The sequence below is a fragment of the Petromyzon marinus genome, chromosome 8, assembly GCF_048934315.1.
Source record: "Petromyzon marinus isolate PM22_M1 ecotype Great Lakes invasive population chromosome 8, UKy_Petmar_22M1.pri1.0, whole genome shotgun sequence".
In the NCBI taxonomy this organism is placed as follows: domain Eukaryota; kingdom Metazoa; phylum Chordata; class Hyperoartia; order Petromyzontiformes; family Petromyzontidae; genus Petromyzon; species Petromyzon marinus.
In genome coordinates this window covers 8,933,184-8,953,663 of record NC_133674.1, presented here as the reverse complement: position 1 = coordinate 8,953,663, position 20,480 = coordinate 8,933,184, and the positions used below count along the sequence as shown (strand labels likewise).

Here is a 20,480-nt window from a genome sequence, read left to right as displayed (position 1 = left end):
TATAAGTTGTTCCTTCAACCCTTCCACGATTGTTATGCGTTGTATTAAATGGTTGATTCGGCCTGACAAGCAACTAGTTGAAATTGTGTTAGCCAAGGACAGCTATTTTTTTAAGCAAGGGGGGGGGGGGGGGGTGATGTAAAGACAGTGCGGAGCGATAGCGGGACAGTATGGTTCCCCGAGACCATGGTTACTAATGTACGTGCTAATGATTATTGATGGGACGAGCGTTGACAGGGTCACGTGAGGTTGAGCACGGGATCCAATGGCAGGAAAGTGTATAATTAGGGTGGTGATTGACAAGAGCAGGTGCGGCGAGGAGAATTCGGGAATAAGGGCGTGGCCGGACCAGGCGAGCATAAGAACCAGCGCGAGCCGGAGCTGTGGGCTGTTTGGTGTGGGGAACCGTCCTCGTCGTCGCCTTGGATCGGGTCGTCTCCATGGTCTGAGAGTTGTCTTGAGACTAGAAGCTATGATTTGAAGCTTTCGTGACTACAGGAATCCATACTCTTTGGTTCATTTGGTAAAGTCACGTAGGTATAAAATAAAATAAATCACGACGTTTCAATCGCAACACAAGCGGTCGTCGTCAGGCGGAAAAAAATATAATCCAGCAGTGGAACTGCTGAACTAGCTGCGATCGAAACGTCGTGATTTATTTTATTTTATACCTATGTGACTTTACCGAAAGAACCAAAGAGTACTAGAAGCTATGTTGTCTCTGAACAGAGTTGTCTCACTACCCAAGTGTACAGAGTCACTCGCGGTCACTTGTTGAGTTGTCAGTGGACTTTATTCATAATAAATGTACAGAAGACAAGACGGTGTCTCTTGAGAGCTATATTGCACCTGTATACACATCCCATCTGCCGCACAGCCTCTGGGAATGCATAACTTCAGCAGTATCGCTTAAACCCAACCAAACTGTGGCCTGGTTTTAACATTCCGTGTCTCATTAGCAGAGTCATGCTCGCTTGCACAACAACAACTGCCAGATGTCTGTAAATTATGTTACAGTATACAGTATTTGTCAGTTCTGGACTTTAACAAAAGCCACTCGAGAGAATGCTCAGTATTTCACGGGAGGATACAAAATAACCACAGCCGTCTGACTGCTGGTGATTCAATGTGTGTTGAAACCATTTCAGTTTGCTTATGTTGAACCAATGCCGCTGAAATTACGCATTCGGAAAGGCTCATTGGATGTTTCCTTTTAATAACTTTTTTTTTTATGGGGCAGGGCTAGATATGGTACGGAAGATGAATTTAATGCTTACGATGGCAGGATAAGTATCAATACATTTGAAGGTTAATATGAAGCGTGCCATCAGAGTAGATATGGTCAGAAATAGGAAGTTGCGATGAGTCCGGGTACATGTGCAGGATGGACGATTGCAGATAAGATAGAGTGGGCGACCGAGGTACACTGGCGGAGCCAGTGGAGGGGTGGGGGGCACGTGCCCCCCCCCCCAATGATCCGATCGAAATCCCTGATTTCGATCGGATCATTGGGGTTTATTAGTAATTAATCGGCATTTTGCGACCCCCACTGCCACTGTGTAGCATATTATTATGTGCCAGGGACTCTATGAGATGATAGGACAATAGTCTGAGTTCATAATTAGCAATAAGTAACGGCAAAGCAGTTATAAGTGACTCAGAATTGTGCGCAGTTGCGTATACAGTACACGACTTCCCTGAAGGTGGAATACCTTCAGCGAGCGCGATGCCGATCACACACAGATCCAATTCGACCCTCGATCGATGGCTGCGTCAAATAAAAAGCAAGGGACAAGTCCTTACTTACTAAAAACTCCTATAATTTTTCTTTGCTGGAGGGGTTGCCCCCCCCCCCCCCACCTGAAAATCCTGGCTCCGCCATTGCCGAGGTACATACTTGTCAACCCCTTATCAGTGCCTACCTTATTACAGACCAATTCTGACCTTATTGGTCACCCTGTGCTGTTATACATCTCAACGTTCATCCTACAAAATCCCATCACAAGGGAGAAACACAAATGAACAAAAACATGTTTTGCCCGTATTGAAACGGCTGTACGCCGTATGGGCATGAAAACAAAATTTCCCTGTACAAGAAAACAGGTAAACTGTATGGCTTGACAGCTATGTCCTATTCTTCTGCCACCACTGTCTGCTCTGGTCATTCCATCATTTGTTCCCCCCACCTACACCTCTCAGCCACTGTCTCAGTTCTCCCCAGTGTCGCCGGGGGAGCTGTCTACAATCGTGACAGGGATGAAAACATCAACATGTGTCCTGGACCCCATCCCATCCCACCTCATCAAAGACTGTTTACCAGCTATCTCCACACTCATCACAAAAATCATTAACTCCTCTCTCAGCTCTGGCTCAATCCCATGTTCACTCAAACTGGCTGCTGTCACCCCCATTCTCAAAAAACCTGGACTTGACCCCAACATTATGTCAAATTTTCGGCCCATTTCCAATCTCCCCTTTCTGTCTAAGATACTAGAACGCACTGTCGCCAAACAACCCAAAACCCACCTCTCCTCAAATGACCTGTTCGAACCATTTCAATCCGGCTTCCGTTCACAACACAGCACTAAACAACCCTCCTCAGAGTTACCCATGACATCCTCCTCTCCGCAGACTCTGGTCACCTCAGCATCCTCATCCTCCTGGACCTCACTTCAGCTTTTGACAACTATCAACCACACCATTCTTCTCTCTCGCCTCAAATCTTCCCTCAGCATCACTGGCACCGCCCTCTCCTGGCTCCAATCTTATCTCACCGACAACAGTTCATCCACGTCAACAACTGCACCTCCTGCACCGCTCCATTGTCCCAAGGTGTCCCCCAGGGCTCGGTGCTTGGTCCTTTGCTCTTCATACTATACCTGCTTCCCCTTGGCAACGTCATTCGCCACCATGGTCTTAACTTTCACTGCTATGCCGATGATGTCCAGCTCTACATCTCCACCAAATCCATCACCTCCGCCACCCACTCCATTCTCTCTAATTGCCTCACTGACATTAAATCGTGGATGCACACCAATTTCCTTAAACTTAACTGCGACAAAACAGATATGATCATCATCGGTCCCAAATCTATCACCAAATCCATTCGCAGTTTCTCCATCACTGTTGACACCTTCACCCTGTCTCCATCCCTTCAAAGTCGCAACCTTGGAGTCATTTGTGACAATAACCTCTCCTTTGAACACCGCGTAAAGCAAATCACCAGAACTGCCATTTTTCACCTAAAAAACATCTCCAGACTTCGCCCATCACTCTCTTTCTCCGCTGCAGAAACCCTCATTCACACCTTCATCACCTCCAGAATCGATTACTGCAACAGCATCCTATACGGCACCTCAACCAAAACATTAAATAAACTCCAGTACATCCAGAACTCTGCTGCTCGTCTGCTCACTCACACCCGCACCGGTGACCACATTACCCCTGTCCTTCAGAACCTCCATTGGCTCCCGGTCCCACAACGAATTCAATTCAAAATCCTCCTCCTCACACGTAAAGCCCTTCATGACCAAGCGCCTTCCTACCTCACTGACCTGCTCCACCGCCACAACCCATCCCGTAGCCTTCGCTCATCTGATGCCACCTCTCAGGACCAAGCATCAAACCTGGGGCGACAGAGACATCTCTATAGCTGCCCCCTCACTTTGGAACTCTCTCCCAAAACAAATCCGTGACTGCACCGACCTTCCAGCGTTCAAATCATTGACTAAAACTCACCTTTTAAAAATTGCTTTTAATGTTTAGCTAAGTTTGATGTGTTTTTAGTGGGTTTTTTTACCATTTGACGTTGTTTTTGCTGCTTTTATGATTTTATGTAAAGTGTCTTTGAGTATTCATAAAAGCGCTCACAAATGAAATGTATTATTATTATTATTATAGGGGAGGCATCACGCCAGACGTGTGGGGTCACGGGGTCACCTGCCCGCGTTAGACCGGACGAGTCCGGGCATCTGGCGTCTCGTGTTCCGGTGGCAGGAACTGATTTTGTACCGATCAGTCTTCATTTTACGTGCCGATATCACCATCAATTCAAGTAGGCATCAGCGGGACTGTATCAAGACATCGGGTGGCATTGAAGTTTAACTTTTTCTTTTACAGAATACCGCACCGGTGTTTTGTTTGTATAGACCTTTGGGGCTGAGAAATACGTCCGTGGAAAAAAAAGGGTGGCAACCCCCAAAGTGCCGTTTAACACGTTCGTCTTTCGCGACCAAAACACCTTTTATTGTGGACTTTATTCAGGCTTGACAGTGCTGCTTGTTGCAGTCCGCTTGGCGCTCGGCTGCCCTTTAGACCTTGACGCAGAGTTGCGTCAGCGTCCTGGCGGTTGGCCCGACGTCATGGGGATGGGCGGGGCCTGACGTCACGAGGCGGGGCGGGGGCGGCGCGGGGGCGGAGGCGGCGCGGGGGCGGGGTCCGCGTGACGTCAGCAGCCGCCGCGCCCATCTTCCCCCGCCCACCCTTGACTGCGTCTCTCTCGCAACCTCGCTCGCACCACACGCCACTTTCCAGCTCCGGCTTCAGCTGCTCGCGCGTCTTCAGCTCTTCTCCGCGCTCCTGCAGGTGAGGAAGAGGGAGCAGGGAGAGTGAGTCGGCGCGCTGCCCGCGTCCCTCACCGCCAGCTCCCCGCCCTGCCCCGGCGTTCCCGCGGCCCCGCGGCTTCTCTCCGCCGCGCCGCCCCGAGCGCCATTGCGGCCTGGCGCGGCGGAAAGCCTGCCCCTTCTCCTGCTCGTGCTGCCGCTTGCTGCTCGGCCACGGCCGACGCCGCGTGCGCGGCCCCTGCCCGAGTTTTCTCGAGCGCGAGGCCGAGGCGCGATGCGTCGACCTCCGCGCCGAGCAGCGGCGGCGGCGACGACGTGGGCGGCTTGGGTCGCCCGTCGTCGGCGCCGCGTCGCGTAGCGCCGTCGTGACCTTGGCGCGGTTGGGCGGGCAGCATGGCGCGAACAGCGCCGCCGCTATGTTATACCGCGAGGGAAGGCGCGGGTGGAGGTGCACGCGGCGAAGCAAGACGCGGCGGCTAGGGCTTTAGATGCCGGGAGCGCCTCTCTACACCGTGTTTTCCAGTAGCGCGGCACCGCCCGACAGTGTTGGGTTGTGATGGCAGCGAGGAGCAGGGGGTGGGGGGAGCAATGCGCACTCGAAGCGAGCCGTCCATCTTGCACGCGGCAGCGCAGCGCTCTCTCTCGTAGAGACGTTAGCTCGGCAGGCTTGGGTGAAACACGAGACAGTCCGGCAATTGGAATCTGTGAGCGGTTGGCAGGAATCGATTTGTATCTAAATGTGGTGGGATTGTGGTGTACGTTATCCCGGAATATTGCCAAGATTTGATGGACCTAGGCTGACAGAAATGCGTGGGTTTGATCTGTAGAATTAATGGCAGACCTAGCTCAAATACATAATTCAAATGTGCCCTTTTTTTCCTGCAGATAAAATGGCTGTCCCACCAACCTTTGTTGACCTTGGAAAGTCTGCCCGAGATGTCTTTTCGAAGGGTTTCGGTGAGTGTCTGCACGGTGACCATGCGGCTGGGTGTGACTGGTGTGGTTCAGTTTAGGCTGCAGGCCGTGTCTGCCTCGCGAGATTGGAATGAGGTAGAGCGTGTCATTACCTGCATGAACCACGGTGCAAACCACTATCGTAGTAGTTTGAAAGTATAAAGCTACAAACAATTGATTCCAAAGTTATTTTGTGTATATTGATAATTGACTTATCTACATAGACCAGCAAGATTTCAAGACATTCTAAGTAAATGGCATGCCATTTGATAAACGCTCCCACGGGATGTTTCATAAATGATTTAACACAAGTCGCGACTTGATTCTCAACTTTTGCTGTTATGTAATTTGTCATAAATTTGCCGAACGGTTCTCAATAACTTCGTGGCTTCTATCCCATGAGAACGTAAGTTATAAGGTGTTGTGGAATGTTAATTATATATTTATGTTTTGCTCTCAGGATTTGGTCTTGTGAAACTTGACCTGAAGACAAAGACTTCTAGTGGAGTGGTGAGTTGTAGAATTATTTGCGAGGTCACGGTATTAATACAAATGCCCTTGTAAGAGGATAGAGCGAGTACTGTTTAAGTTCTTAGTTTCAGCTCTGTGACTGCATAGGGAATTAAGTTGCAGGTAACGGGCACATACCAATAAATATTATTTCCGTAATTAGGTTTAGTCCACGTCTTAACATCTTCTTTGTGCATGTTAAATCCGCAATGTGTGCTATAGTCATCTGAAAGCCTAAGATAGTCTACTGCAGCGGCTGTGCAATATAAGCCCTTGAGTGACGTCACCATCGGGCAAATGACATTGCTTCCAGGTCATTCGACGACGCAGCCATTAGAAACCAGATCCAATCCGTTCCTCGAGCTGCATATTTGTGTGGGGGCCGACCCTATCCTTTGCATAACCTCATTTCCTCAACCTCCATGACCAAGGGAGTGATCATAAAATGCATCTTTTTTTAGCAAGCACTTTGGTTAGCTTGTGATCTCCCAAGCTGTAGTATATTTTGTATTTTTCTGCTCCACTTTGAGAGACAACGCGTCCCTATTCCACGTTGACCTTGTGATGTCGCTACTTTTCATAATGGTCTTGTTGCAATTTGCTTGACTCGGTAAGGCTGTTTTAAAAAGCTGGACTGCGCCCTTTTGCCTGGTTTTAAAAACACATTGGGCGACATTTAGTTTTGTAGGACCACGCCATATAAAACATTTTTTGAGGGATCCACAATGCAATTTTTTCAGTTTATAATTGGGAATGCACTCAGTATCTTAATTGGTTATCAACATTAATACAAGTTGACAAGCCAGTCCAGTAGTTTCCTTTTTGTGGAAATTAAGTGCACCTCTTAATGAGAATTTACACTGAATCCTAATTATGCCTTAGCGTGCCTTTATCAGAATATTTTTTTGACCTGAAGCTCTTTTTCACAGATACACAGTTGGGGTGGGTCAGCAAGCTATTTGAAAAAACAAAAACACGAAATAAGAGCAAGATGGAGGAAAAATAAGCAAGTCACCAAAAATTTATATAAATAAAGTATAAATGTAAAAATTGCACAAATTCCTGCCGATTTGACACCAATTGCAATTTTGTGCAGCAAAACAACAGCCCCAAGCCACACCAAGGCAATACAGTCCGTCGATTACACAGTAAAATGGGCAAGGTTAAAAGTTACAAATTACATGGGCAAATGTGGCTGTATTTTTGCAGTAATCTTCTGCTTGGGGATTTTTGTTGAAGGAAGATTTAAAAGGTTCTAAAATGTTGATGCTGCAATACCAAAGGCTTTGTCACATGTTCCATTTCTGGTTCTATGGATCGTTAAAAAGCAATTGGATGGACTTATTAGGTTTCTTGGGTTTGACAATGAGGTTAATGAATTACCTAAATATAGTGCAGATTTGAAGAGGGCCCAATGTAGATTTCTTATGGTATCATGTGATGTCAGATTAGGATCGGGATACACCACATAAGCTTTTAAATCTAAATATACCTTTTTCTGACCCTTGCAACTTGTATGTTAAAACAATTGCACCAAATATTATTCGGAGTTCAAAGTCTATCTTTATTCCTTGCTGAATATCCATGAATCCAAAGGCTGCCCACCCTGTGAATTATATCACAGTTAATCCATTACCCACAACACCACTGATAGAATCTACCAAGGTTGTGATGATTGTATAAATTTGAGAGCTAATGGGTTAAGTCGATCCTTGGCCATTTGCAATTTTCAACCTTTGGATTATGAGTCACGCAGTATACCAATGACGCCACAGAGTGCAATTGCTAGTAAATATGTGGCCGTAATAGTCTTCAAATTGTTTCTTTAACCCCGTTTAGCCAAAATGCACACCTTTAGAGTAAAACAGATTTTTGTAGATTTTATTGAGTAGAATTGACAAATACCGGCAGACCTTGCTTTACGTGACCCCGTAGAACATTGAATCGTTAGTGCTCTGTCCTGGAGATTTTTAAAGAATAAAAAATGTAAATCAAAACATTTATGAAGCGCTTACGAGCAAGAACACACAGCAGTGCTAGCCAAGAACTTAACGCCCCCATAATTCGCTCAGCCAGTGAGAGAAACCTATGTTCTGAGTCAACCAGATCCCACCTGCGAGTCTATTATCACGATTTGTAGTCACGGTTATACATATTTTTAAAGATATGTTTTTGATTGTTACGCAGGTCAAAACTCACGAGACAAGTATACTAGTGTCAGCCTCCACCTAAAATAAATCTCACCACAGAAATTTAGACATGAGGCCATCACTAAGATCATGGAGGTCCTGAAACTTCTCTGAGAATTACCCGGATTTTGGAGTGCAGTAGCTCCAATGTCTGCCACCTCTGCCTTGTATGAGTAGTACAGTATAAAGCACTTGCGAGTACAGTACGTAATAGTGATGTTATAATTTTTTAATGAAATGTTTACCATTTGTATTAGTGCTATCACCGATACCTCAATGAAGCCATCCATATATTGCTCGTACGAAATAAATAAAGCTGTTGGGATAACATTCCCTATATATACCATGGTACCCTGTTTACTGCTGATTTGATTTGCGCTCACTTATTCAGGAATGCAGCTTGAGCCCTAGGTGAAGTCTGCCTGCAATAGCACATCCCACTTACCATTCATCCTGTACACTCGTACATAAAAAAATGCACCATTAAGCAAGCAAATGTGCTCTTAAGACAAAAATTGTGTGACAAGCTCTTGAGAAAATGACACGGGACAGATTAGGGGGTTATGGTTTGATAATGGGGTGGATTGATTCTACCATATGCACATCGCATTGTCATAATCTTTATGTAGCGCAAACCACTCGATTACTGAGGTTTTTGCATTCCATTGAAGCAAACCTCATGGACTTACGAGTTTCTAGTTCATTGTGAAATGTTAGCAATAATGGCATATCGGGCGCCTTCCCATGCAAACGGAGGAGATGCAACACGTGTATTTCACATCAACCGATACATGGATAAAAATACCCAAAGCATCATTCATGACACCATAGGTTTACATGCACCTCAACCAATATGGTTTATTGCATCACGTGCAAATTCTGCTGCCTCCACTCCATTGGGAAAACAGCTAAATGCCTCGGAAATAGATTTGCTCAACATCTGTCAGCTGCCATGTGTAGACATGTCCACACCAGTGGCTCGTCACTTAAACAGCGGACACCACAGCCCCGGTGACATGTCAGTGTGTGGCTTGGTCTTTATCTGTGGTGTGAAGACAACGAGAAATAATGGACATTGGTATCTCTTAAACTGTTTTTTTATAGAATCTTCCTTAAACTGACTAGTTCAGCCAAGCAGGAGTGAGTGAATGCTTCAACACTGAAAACATAACTTCATTATTGAGTGCAAGAGAAACTTGCCTTTTTAATTGCGTTTTTGGTTTCATAGTTGTACTTCGCATTTCTCAGATTGTGTAAGTAATGTAGGGCAGTTGAATTTCCTTTATTGAAATGGTAGTTGGACTCATTAATGTACTTTCGGATTTGTGCCTTGTTATAAGACCAAGACTTCCCACTGCATTGTCAGCAATTTCATGAATTTACTTTTAACATTAGTTAGTTTATAAATATTTTTTAAGTGTTTGTCGAGTACTCAATATTTCATAACCCTTACAAACTAACTCTTTTTCTGACCGATGTGCTCTGAAGAAGGCCCATTGCCCAAACGTTATTCACAAATATGATAATCTTTAAATGTAAAGGACGTCGGGGTGGAGGGACCACTTGTTAAATCACAGACATGGCACATAGGCATGGTATGGTTTCACTTCCTCTAAAAGTAGCCACATCCAGGTTAAGACGTTTTTACTGAACCACTGATACTTAATTCCCAAATACAATGAAGACACGTGGCCTGCCAGCCTGTAGCACGGTTTTCCACTTTTATTAGTGACAATTTTTCTCCCTACTCCAACATTTTTTTTGTGACCGCTGCTGTTAGCTGCGCAAACCAGCCCCTTTTCCTGTTGGGAATCTTCAGCACAAGATATCCGTGACCCCGTGACGTCATGCACTCAGTATGCGGGTTGATTCATTTCCTCTGGCACAGCTGTGCAGAACTACGTCGTGCGTTTTCCTCTTCACTTTTTCGTGCGCTTAAGCTTGCCAGGTGTTGCACTACAAATTTGGCAACCAATTCCCAAGATATGTATTGTACTTGTGCGGTGATAATTACGTATTTTATTTGTAACATAACGTTTCAGTTTAAAGTAATGTTTTGCTTACCATTCGACATCCACTCTATTGGAATATTTAAAAAAAGACTACGTTCTATAATAATGATGTATGTAAATTACTGTTCGTATTATATAGCACGGTGTTACAACAGTGAAAATAAACACAAATTTATTTAGATTTTGCTGAATTAACTGGTTAAGTACAGTAGTAATGTGCTACATTAAACGTTTGTATACATTGTTTTAGTTAGTTGAATTACAATGAATGCCGTTGTGAAATTATGATGTAATAAAAGCTGCAGTATAGCTGTCACCATAACATTTACACACTTTCAGATATTAATAAAACAGTATTTTATATCTAATTATGTTTTTAGTTTACTTATTAGATGTTATAACTCAGTGTGTTAAAATCTTAAACCATCCCTACCTGTGGTGCATGATGCTGGATCGTCGTGGTTCGGTATTTTTTAATAAACGTTTCATTACCAAATTAGTTTTGGGCTGCATCATTTAACTTTCTTTTGCAAGTTTTGGATGTTTTTGTATTCTATATTCAATAGTTTCTGAAGACAATTAGCTCGATGGTTCAGTGGTAAGTGTATGGCTTACATGTTCTATTAAATAGCTGCTCTTGAAAACCACTGTTTTGGTTGCTCGGGTTTTGTGTTTGTGCTGCAGGAATTCTCTACGAGTGGATCATCTAATTCTGAGACTGGCAAGGTGAATGCCAGCTTGGAGACCAAATACAAGTGGGCAGACTATGGCTTGAACTTGACGGAGAAGTGGAGTACTGACAACACGCTTGCGACCGAGATATCAGTGGAAGATCAGGTATGTGTACCACACAACATTTTCTATCCTAATTCAAATTGTTAAGTACTAATGCATTCCGATGTTTCTGTTATTGCCAAGTGAGCAAAAGGTGACATTTTAACCTATTAAGCCTGTGTTTATATTGAACTTACATGATTACACACTCTCCAATTTAAAAAATATACTTTTTTGGAGGTAAGGATTACTGTACCTGTCTTTTGAGAACAGAAAGAATGGCTTATGAAAATTTTATATGACAATGTATCATTGCAAATGTGGTATTAGTGGCTGTGTTAATAATGTGCTCTTTGTGCAGCTTGCCAAAGGACTTAAGCTGACATTGGACACCACATTTGCTCCTAACACCGGGTAAGCATATGATATACCAATACTTCATGTATGCATTGCCTTATGATACACGAATACTTAATGTATGTGTTGTCTTAATCTATGATCTGCATGTTTCTAATAATGATTTTGTAAAAAAATAATGGGTACATTATTGGTATTCACACCTTATTGCGCAGGCCTATCACGAAGATGCTATGTTTCTCCTAAGGGTCTAGTCTGCAGCAGTTTCACAGTAGTGATGGTGCTTTAGTAATTTGCAGGTAAATCTTTTTAAATCAAATTTTGACCATGACGCCAGCACTCAATGGCCTATTCAATTCTAATAATGTCACTTGATCTTTAATGACCATTCTGAAGCAGATGGTGCATATTTTACAGTACTACTTTTCTAGTTATAACTGGGATGGCCTATCGGCTTCGAAATGTGAACCTCTGCAGTGAATGCTGGGCTATGGCACCGCCCCACACTGGCAATACAATCTTTAGTACATGAAATGTTTTTAAACTACACTCAATCTTTACAATTGTATACTGATATATTTTGTATTTTGCTTTCGTAAAAGGTATGTTTTATATTGTAAATGCAGTAGAGTAGGTATTTTCTTCTGCTGTTTGATGTATTTGATTTGTTATCTTGTAAAACCATTGCATACTATGAATATTATTGCATGATATTCTCTTTAATTTATTGACATCTGCTTTTGGTCAAAATCGTATCCTGTTTAACATTTACGGTCTGGATTTGATCATTGGATCTGACATTTTCTAAATTTGTACCACAGTGTGTACATGTCCAGCGCGTTTATTAATCCATGGCTGGGTGAGGGCCTCGCCACACTGCAGGGTCTTGGTGATTATTGACCATACTTCACCATGCTGGGTAGTGCGGCATGATTAAGGCGGAATAGAAACATTGAAGCATAAACCTATGATTCAACGCTGGATTTTTCTGCACTGCCATCTGCTGCCCACCACGTAGATATATCGCCTATGATCTGTTCATGATGTCGCCCATCCACACTCCAGTTTAAAACCTGATATGCTTCCAATATCCAACAATGTGTATTCTAGGTGAATTTGTCATAGGCATTACACTATTCAAAAAATGTAAGTGTGGAGTTAGTTTGTTTACTTGTACATACTTTTGTAGAGTGTATTAAACAAATTTGTTGTGCACACAGTGTTGCATATTTGTAATAAATGCTACACCCATATTTTAGTGTAATGCAATGAGTGTACTTCCCCGCAAACTACACATGGAATACATCATGGAACTTAACATCACGGTTTCACTGGTGTGTGATATTGGATGGCTTATGCTGGTAGGAACGAAGTTGTAAACTGAGTGTACCAGCCTGCAATAGATTAATGTGTTCGTCCGTCCCCTTTCAATACTTTAACGAAGTGAAATCTCGTGCTGTTGGGTGTAAAATCAGCAATAGACAGCGCAGAGACTTGATATGTCTTATTGCACCCAACATTTGGAAGTCACATTATCTCATTTGCGAACTTCTACCAGCCCACCCTGCAGGGACCTGTTAAAGTACTAGCTTTACTTACCCGGCTTCGCCCGAGACTTGGATTCTTGTCTTGGATTAATACACGGCCTACGCGGAGGGTGGGGGGGGATGCGTGACGTCAGCAGGCACACACTGTATTAACGCTGCCGTATGCGGGTGACATCACCGCTCACTTGCCGTGCAAAATATATCTATTAATGCTACCCCCCCCCCCCCCCCCCCAAAAAATATACAAAAGCCTATTTTTATACTTTTTGCATTATGTACAGTCTGGAAGCTGCCCACATGCCAAATTACAAGTTTGTTGCATGTTGGGAAGTATGCTAAACATTTCTAACGGACACACATTCACAAATTTCCCTTTTATATACAGTGAAGCCTTGGATTGCGAGCATAATTCGTTCCGGAAATGTGCTCGTAATCCAAAGCACTCGTATACCAAAGCGAATTTCCCCATAAGAAATAATGGAAACTCGGATAATTCATTCCACAACCCAAAAATATAAAAAAATGATTTATACAAAATACTGTACCTTTTTATATTTTATTTTAAATTTAATATAAAGTAATCAAATGTATTAATTACATTTAATCGTGGCTGGTGTGAGGGAGACGAGAGAGAGGGAGGAGGAGGGTTATTGTGTACGACGACTTTCACCGTCAGTAACAGAATCGCTGCCATCTGTTGGCTCACTGGAATCTTTTTCTTTTTGTGCGACTTTTAACAAGGAACCTATCCAATGACTCTTGCTTTTGCCTCCTTGATGATTTCACGGAAATGTGACATTGCATTGTCGTTAAACAGATTCATCGCTCGCACTGCTACAGCCTTATTCGGGTGGTGCTTTTCTAAAGAACAGTCACTACACTTGGACACAATAAAAAATGGTTTACGCACACACACGTGGTCACAACACTATACAGTACTGTAGTAAACGGTATACGCTCGCACGGATGTTGACTATACGAGTGAGGCACGCCGACTAAGACCGAGCATGGGAGATGATTACCCACAATCCTGCAGCGAGAGAGAGAAGAACCATTGGCTCAGTTGTGATCACGTGACGCTCGGCAGACAAAGCGTATACTGTACGTACTGCTCGTATTGCAAGACATCGCTCGTTTATCAAATTATTATTTATTTTAAATGTTTGGCTCGTCTTGCAAAACACTCGCAGACCAAGTTACTCGCAACCCAAGGTTTCACTCCATATAGATAATCCACTCCCAAAAGATAAAAATAATTAACACTTGTGTTGCAATTATTTTTCATTACCAACAATCTTACAGTAAGTGTCTCGTAAATGTACTGTTAAAAATGTGTTCCTTAAAATAGTTGCACATTTTGAATGAAGAGCAGCTGTTGGATCATGTGCACTTGTTTGTTTTTCATCTGTGCTGTGCAGGAAGAAGAGCGGCAAACTGAAGTCGACTTACAAGCGGGAATATTTGAACCTGGGCTGTGACGTGGACTTGGACTTTGCAGGCCCAACTGTGAATGGCGCAGCTGTGGTTGGCTATGAGGGATGGTTGGCTGGCTACCAGCTGGCATTTGACACAGCCAAGTCCAAGCTGACCCGTAGCAACTTTGCCATTGGATACAAGACTGCTGATTTCCAGCTTCACACTAATGTGTAAGTTACCTGCACATTGTTATAGGGTGAACATTTTTTCCTTGCATGCACAAACTTCCATAACGTGTTGGAACTTTTGAATTTAAAGCTCAGATATCCACTGTAAGATTCATTCCTTCCCTTTGTTGTCTCCATCCACCATGGTCCCCCAAAACCACAACTCGCCTCGCTCTTCCATGTGAGCTGATCTCGTCATTCCATCTCCCCACAGTGGTTGTCTTTGTGGACGGATTATTTCAAATACTTTGCTTCCCATTCCATCACCAGTCTCATTCATCAGCTCGCTCACTTTCCTTCACCGCAGCTCGCTCACTTTCCTTAATAGTCAAGGTGACTCAATTGCAAATGTTCGCTAGTCCATGTTCATTGTTGTGCCTTAAGCCCCATAATGTATCTCTCAATGCTTCGTTGTGCACTTTCAGTTTTTATTTAATGACCATTGTCAGTCCATACGTCACAGCACATAATATTCACTGACACCGTTGAGGTATATTAGTGTCGATTTTTATTATCACGTTGAATTTTACAAAAGCACGAACCTGCTCTCGATTGCCAGTTTCATCATGATCCTGTTGTGTTATTAATTACAACTTGGATCATCTTGACTTTTTGGATATTTGGGCCTGTGCTCGGCAAATGTGTAAAAAAAAAAAAGCACACGTAAATTATTGATATTTTACTCCTTTAGCTCGAGTCCAACTTTGTAGCCATCTTAACTCCAGTAATATATTAATTTCATTTTCATAGCTTGTTAAATGTGAGTATCACAATGAGATGGGTAATGCTTTTGGCATTTATCTTTGTCGTCATTTCTCTAATATAATTTTAAAAATATATATTTGAGTTTTTCTGTAAATAGGCTTGGTGAAAGAAATCTCCCCAAGGCTGCTGAAATGAGAATAATTATCATTGGCATCTTTGTGGAGAATAAAGTATATTGATTTTTATTTAAACTAGAACCCATTATCTAACAGAGGGTCCTTGTCTATTAAAACATATGGCAGTTGAGCATTGGTTCAAGCAAGCATGACTGCTGATGAGACACTGAATGTCAAAACCAGTCCAAGTTCGCTGAAACTCACAGAAGGCTGTCACTCATGGCATGTGTATAAAATATTTTTTATTTTGATGCAGAGGGACAGATATGGTAAGGAAGGTGTTATTAATTTGATCACTATGAATGGTTTGATAACAGAAATCAGAGCTTTGGTTTGTGACAGTTTGGATGACTGAATCCACTAAATCAAATCCCTACTCGGTCTACAAGAGATTGACCTAACATAAATTGTTATTAATTTGCCTTTACTTGAATGAGATTTATTATATGCGGTCACTAGAGGAAAAGTTGTGAGCTTAATGTCATGGTTGGCACCTAGTATAACATTAAATACACGTGAAGAGGGGAAATGGGTGCGCATTTGTCAAATCAGCTGTTTGCCTTTTTGCATAGAATAATTGAAGCATCATTTTACATTTGAGATATATCATGTGTAAACCTTTCCGTTTTTCAAATGTTAAGTTTATTTTGTATAACCACGTGAGAACTTGACTAGGATAGTGTCATTTTCAGAAGTGAACTGGGTTACCAAGATTATAAAAGCCTTAACATAAAAGCATGTACAACAATTAATCAAATAGAAATTTGAGCAAAACTGAATATAATTGAGCAAATATAACCGCATTGAACAATAAATATAAAACGGTGCAAAAATATAATTTTAAATAAAAATAGTTGGCCACAACAATATACTTAAAAAACATTGTAAAATCAAGTTAGGAATGGCCAAAATAGATATTTTAGTTATTATTGTACACAGACAAGGACAAATATAATTGCAATTAAAGTTATCGTACAAAATTGAAAGCATCAGTTCTCTTTTCAGCAATGACATCCAGATTTTTAGGGCTTGAACAGAGAATAAGAACTATGCGAGTTGTTTGTCCTCTACATATAATGAAGGCCAGTTTTCTGGGAGATGGGACCAGAGGTTTGTCATAATATAAGGGTGTTTTGACCACACTGCCACGCTGGTCTTTGATTTTGCTGAAGATCCCGCGAAGTGGGTGTTCGTGTCTGTGGGTGTCTAACTTCGTGTCTGCAAGCCGATCTCTGCGGGCTGATTGCTCATGGTTGCGAGGGTCGGTTTTTCCCCCCAGTCCAACCCTGAAAACACCTGTCATGTTTCAACAGCTATGTTTACGATTTATATTACCTCCTTGACAAAATCTTAGGCATCATCCCTTAGTGTTGTTTTCTGCTAACGCCCACCTCTCTGCATGATGTCATTGACCTCCATGTGTTCTCTAACAAATTAAATCATTTCGAGGACAAGCACATGTTGGAAAGTGAAAATATATAGCATAGCATTTGTATGAATGTTTGCATATGTATACAAAGCAATTGCTGTTGAATATCTAACCTCAACTATTTACCCCACACTTTCTATAACTTTTTGGACTTGTGCAAGCCTCTTATAATTTTGTTAGTGGAGAAATGGACAAACAGCCCACCAGGCTTTCACAATACGTTAGTATCTGTGTATGTATATGTAAGGTTTTTAAGAGAAGTTTTGAAATATATTTTTTACCCAGGCAATGTCGGGTACTTCCCGCTAGTAAGCCTATAAACATTTGCATCTTGAGGCTTTGAATGGATCAGGGCTTGCTCAATTATGATGCTCTTTATTCAGATATTACATTGACACGTGGTTTGATTCCTTTTGCCACCTAAGTGTTCTTTTTCATGTGGCTGCCACCTTCGTGAACTTAGATCACATTTTTTGTTGCAGGAATGATGGAACGGAATTTGGAGGCAACATCTACCAGAAGGTCAATGACAAGCTGGAGACAGCTGTGGATCTGGCCTGGACTGCGGGCAGTAACACGACCCGCTTTGGTATTGCTGCAAAGTACCAGCTGGACTCGAACACTACTATCAACGTAAGACTGCTGCTGCAAACATCTATGCATTGGTCTATCCTCGCACTGTTCAAGATGTTTTTTTTGCGTCACCATTTTTGCTTTACCAGAATGTGATTGTGTGTAGGGCATGCTTTGGATTTTGATAAAACACATCCACTTGAACCATCAACCATCTGGAGTAAATGAATGATTGTTTCGGTGTGTTGAATCCAGGGTGGACACCGTTTTTTTTAGTTGCCACCGTTTTTGCATTATATGGGACATCCCTAACAAGAATTCAGAGGGCAACCGTTTCAATTATGCACATAGTTGATTTGGTATTATCCAATTTTGGTCAAGAGCGTTTCATATTTTTGTATGTATGCCATGGATGAAACAATAGCTTATGGGGCTCAAATAAATAATGCCTGAACATTGTTTCCCTTAACGTCTACAAGCAAAAAGGCAGGTCATTTGGGATTTATTACAGCAGGTGTTATGGGTGCACTTATTTAACGTTTTTGAAAAAAAAGATTAATTACATTGTCATTTTTAAGATGTGAAGTCACATATATCCTTTGCACTATTCCAGAAAAGTTGACAGCCGCTTGCGGCATGTGCACAAATATGAATGTTGTGTCGTACACTTTTGAGATTTCAAAACTTGGGGCAATAAAATTCCTGTTTATGTACCAAGTTTAAAATGGTTATGGAAAGCACATTTTTGTCTTTCTGGAAGCTTATAACTGCCTTCATGTTGAATTGTTTTTATCTTTCAGGCCAAGGTTAACAACTCCAGCCTCGTTGGCTTGGGGTATACTCAGACACTTCGGCCTGGTGAGTACAAGATTAATCATGGTTTAATATTCTTCGTGATTTCATTGATTATAGGGTTATGACGTTTGGCAACATTGACAAATGGCCATAAGATGCAACAGCCTTAGTGGCGGTACATTCCATATGTTGATAAATTCTAAAATATTTGCTTTCAGAAAATTGTTCATAAATTTTCTCAACATTGTACATTTGGTAAAAGAACATTAACATTTTTTTCAGAAGAGGGTTAATTGTGGTTTCAAGTCACTAATATGCATTTTCCACATGAATGTTGTGTGTTACAGGTGTCAAACTTTCACTGTCCGCCCTGCTTGATGGGAAGAACATCAATGCTGGTGGCCACAAGCTCGGCCTGGGCCTGGAGTTGGAGGCTTAAAAAAGTGGCCTACACCAACTTGAGCTGTATAGCAACGTTCTGCTGTACTTTACAAGGCAGTCATTATTTTATCTGTGCAATTAGCTTCAAATTTAGTTATCCCTTGTTACCTAGTAAACACTAGTTAACCTTAATTCCCATGTAACCCTAACAGTGTTTATTCACGTATGCATTGTGTATATGTATCCATGTTTTAGATTTCTTTAAAGCATTTAAGTCCTTGTGTTCTTTTAAGTTTGTGTAAATGCATAACAGTTTTTGGGAGCCTCTTGTTTATCTTGGAGTTATTTTTGCCTTTTAAAATATGCACCTGTGGTTCATTTGTGCATGTTTCACTTTTCTGTTGTTACCTGGTGGCATAGTAAAAACTGCCAGGTGACCCTAACTGGCCTTTGTAGTTCTTTATAATTCACCTTGACTTGATAATATTAATTAATTGCACACGATATAAAACATTTCTGCCCTGTAAGGTATAGCATTGTCATTTTACCCAAACATTTTGCCAATGCTGTTTTTTTTGCTTTCCTCAGTTGGTGTAATAAATTAACGAACCTAATTGGTAACTCTCTTGTGTATTTTTTTGAAAGTTAACCTGAGGCTGGTTGTCACGAAGCCATAAGCCACAACGTATGCTTGTATGTTCACAATCTATTATGTTTAAGTGACCGATTTGCACATGAAATTCATCCCTGCACATGAATTGGTCTACATTTTGTGAAGATGCATCGCTTGCTGAAGTATTGCCAATCTCTTAATTTTTATTGCAAAGGTGTTTAAATTTGGGTATGAAAATTTGCCCTGTAAACATTCAGTGGTGGAATAAGGTGTCTTGTGTAAAATTTAAGTTCCAAATTCCTGTGGACTGTTTGGGAGCTTGTAACCTCGGTTAACTTCACAATAAAAAATAAAAGTGCATGTTTTGCTGTTTCAGCTTCTTTTGCTTTTTATCAAAGGTTAAACGATTTTAACATGAACTTTAAATGTGACCGTTATATTGGCTTCATGTGGGTAATAGAATATTTTTTCACCTTTTAACATGTGTAAGGTTTACCTCTGACCCATGCATGTACAATTCATCCCACTTGGCACTTCAATGAAGAACTGTTGTATGATCAGCTGATTCTATGGCAATAAATACAATCTTAGGGATTTCCATTGTCTGCATTGTGTTGAGTCAATATGCATGCCAGTGTTTTTATAATGTCTTTTGAGACATCGGTCCTTAACATCGTCAAACCACTGGTACGTCTTGGCTGTGCTGTTTTAAAAATGCAGCTATTCAAATATACCGTGCAGGCAAAAATGATGGTATTAAGACGATCACAAGGAATTGTAGGTCCGATTAATAAGATGCCGTTATGCCACTGGGAACTCAAATTGCTGAAAATCATTACCCAAATTCGTTCACGATGTGTTATTAAAAGGTAAGTAATGGATTGGTTGTAAAAGTTATTGTAGGGTTAACATTTTTTGCTTTGCCTTTTCAATAACCAATCGAATGAAAAACATTTTCGAATTTATTCAAATTACTAAAACTAAACTTTACATATTCTTAGTTTTTTCGGTAAAGTCACGTTGAAGAGAAACAACAAAATAACAAAATATATATAAAACAATAAAAATTCTCACGACGTTTCGACCATAACTCAAACGGTCATCATCAGGTGTGTCGGTTTGCATGAAAAATTGTTTTATATATATTTTGTTGTTTCTCTTCAACGTGACTTTACCGAAAAAACTAAGAATATGAATTACTGCAGTCACGAAAGCTTTAAATCAAAATTTAAACTTTACATGTTTAACAGCTAAATGAAG

General features: G+C 41.6%; 1 protein-coding gene across 1 annotated transcript; it reads left to right on the top strand.

The window, feature by feature from the left end:
• The first annotated feature begins 4,443 nt into the window (after window positions 1-4,443).
• On the top strand, window positions 4,444-19,221 carry LOC116940199 (non-selective voltage-gated ion channel VDAC2). Its single transcript, XM_032949603.2, has 9 exons — window positions 4,444-4,584; window positions 5,448-5,519; window positions 5,977-6,026; window positions 10,912-11,064; window positions 11,363-11,415; window positions 14,324-14,551; window positions 17,341-17,491; window positions 18,232-18,289; window positions 18,574-19,221. Exons 2-9 carry the CDS (start codon window positions 5,453-5,455, stop codon window positions 18,663-18,665), a joined length of 852 nt encoding a protein of 283 aa, XP_032805494.1. The 5' UTR covers window positions 4,444-4,584; window positions 5,448-5,452; the 3' UTR covers window positions 18,666-19,221.
• Window positions 19,222-20,480: the final 1,259 nt, after the last annotated feature.

Coding starts and splice junctions, on each gene's coding strand:
- LOC116940199 (XM_032949603.2), top strand. CDS start 5,453: ATGGCTGTCCCACCAACCTTTGTTGACCTTGGAAAGTCTGCCCGAGAT. Junction 11,065..11,362: donor AGATATCAGTGGAAGATCAG/GTATGTGTACCA, acceptor CTCTTTGTGCAG/CTTGCCAAAGGACTTAAGCT. Junction 11,416..14,323: donor ACATTTGCTCCTAACACCGG/GTAAGCATATGA, acceptor TGTGCTGTGCAG/GAAGAAGAGCGGCAAACTGA.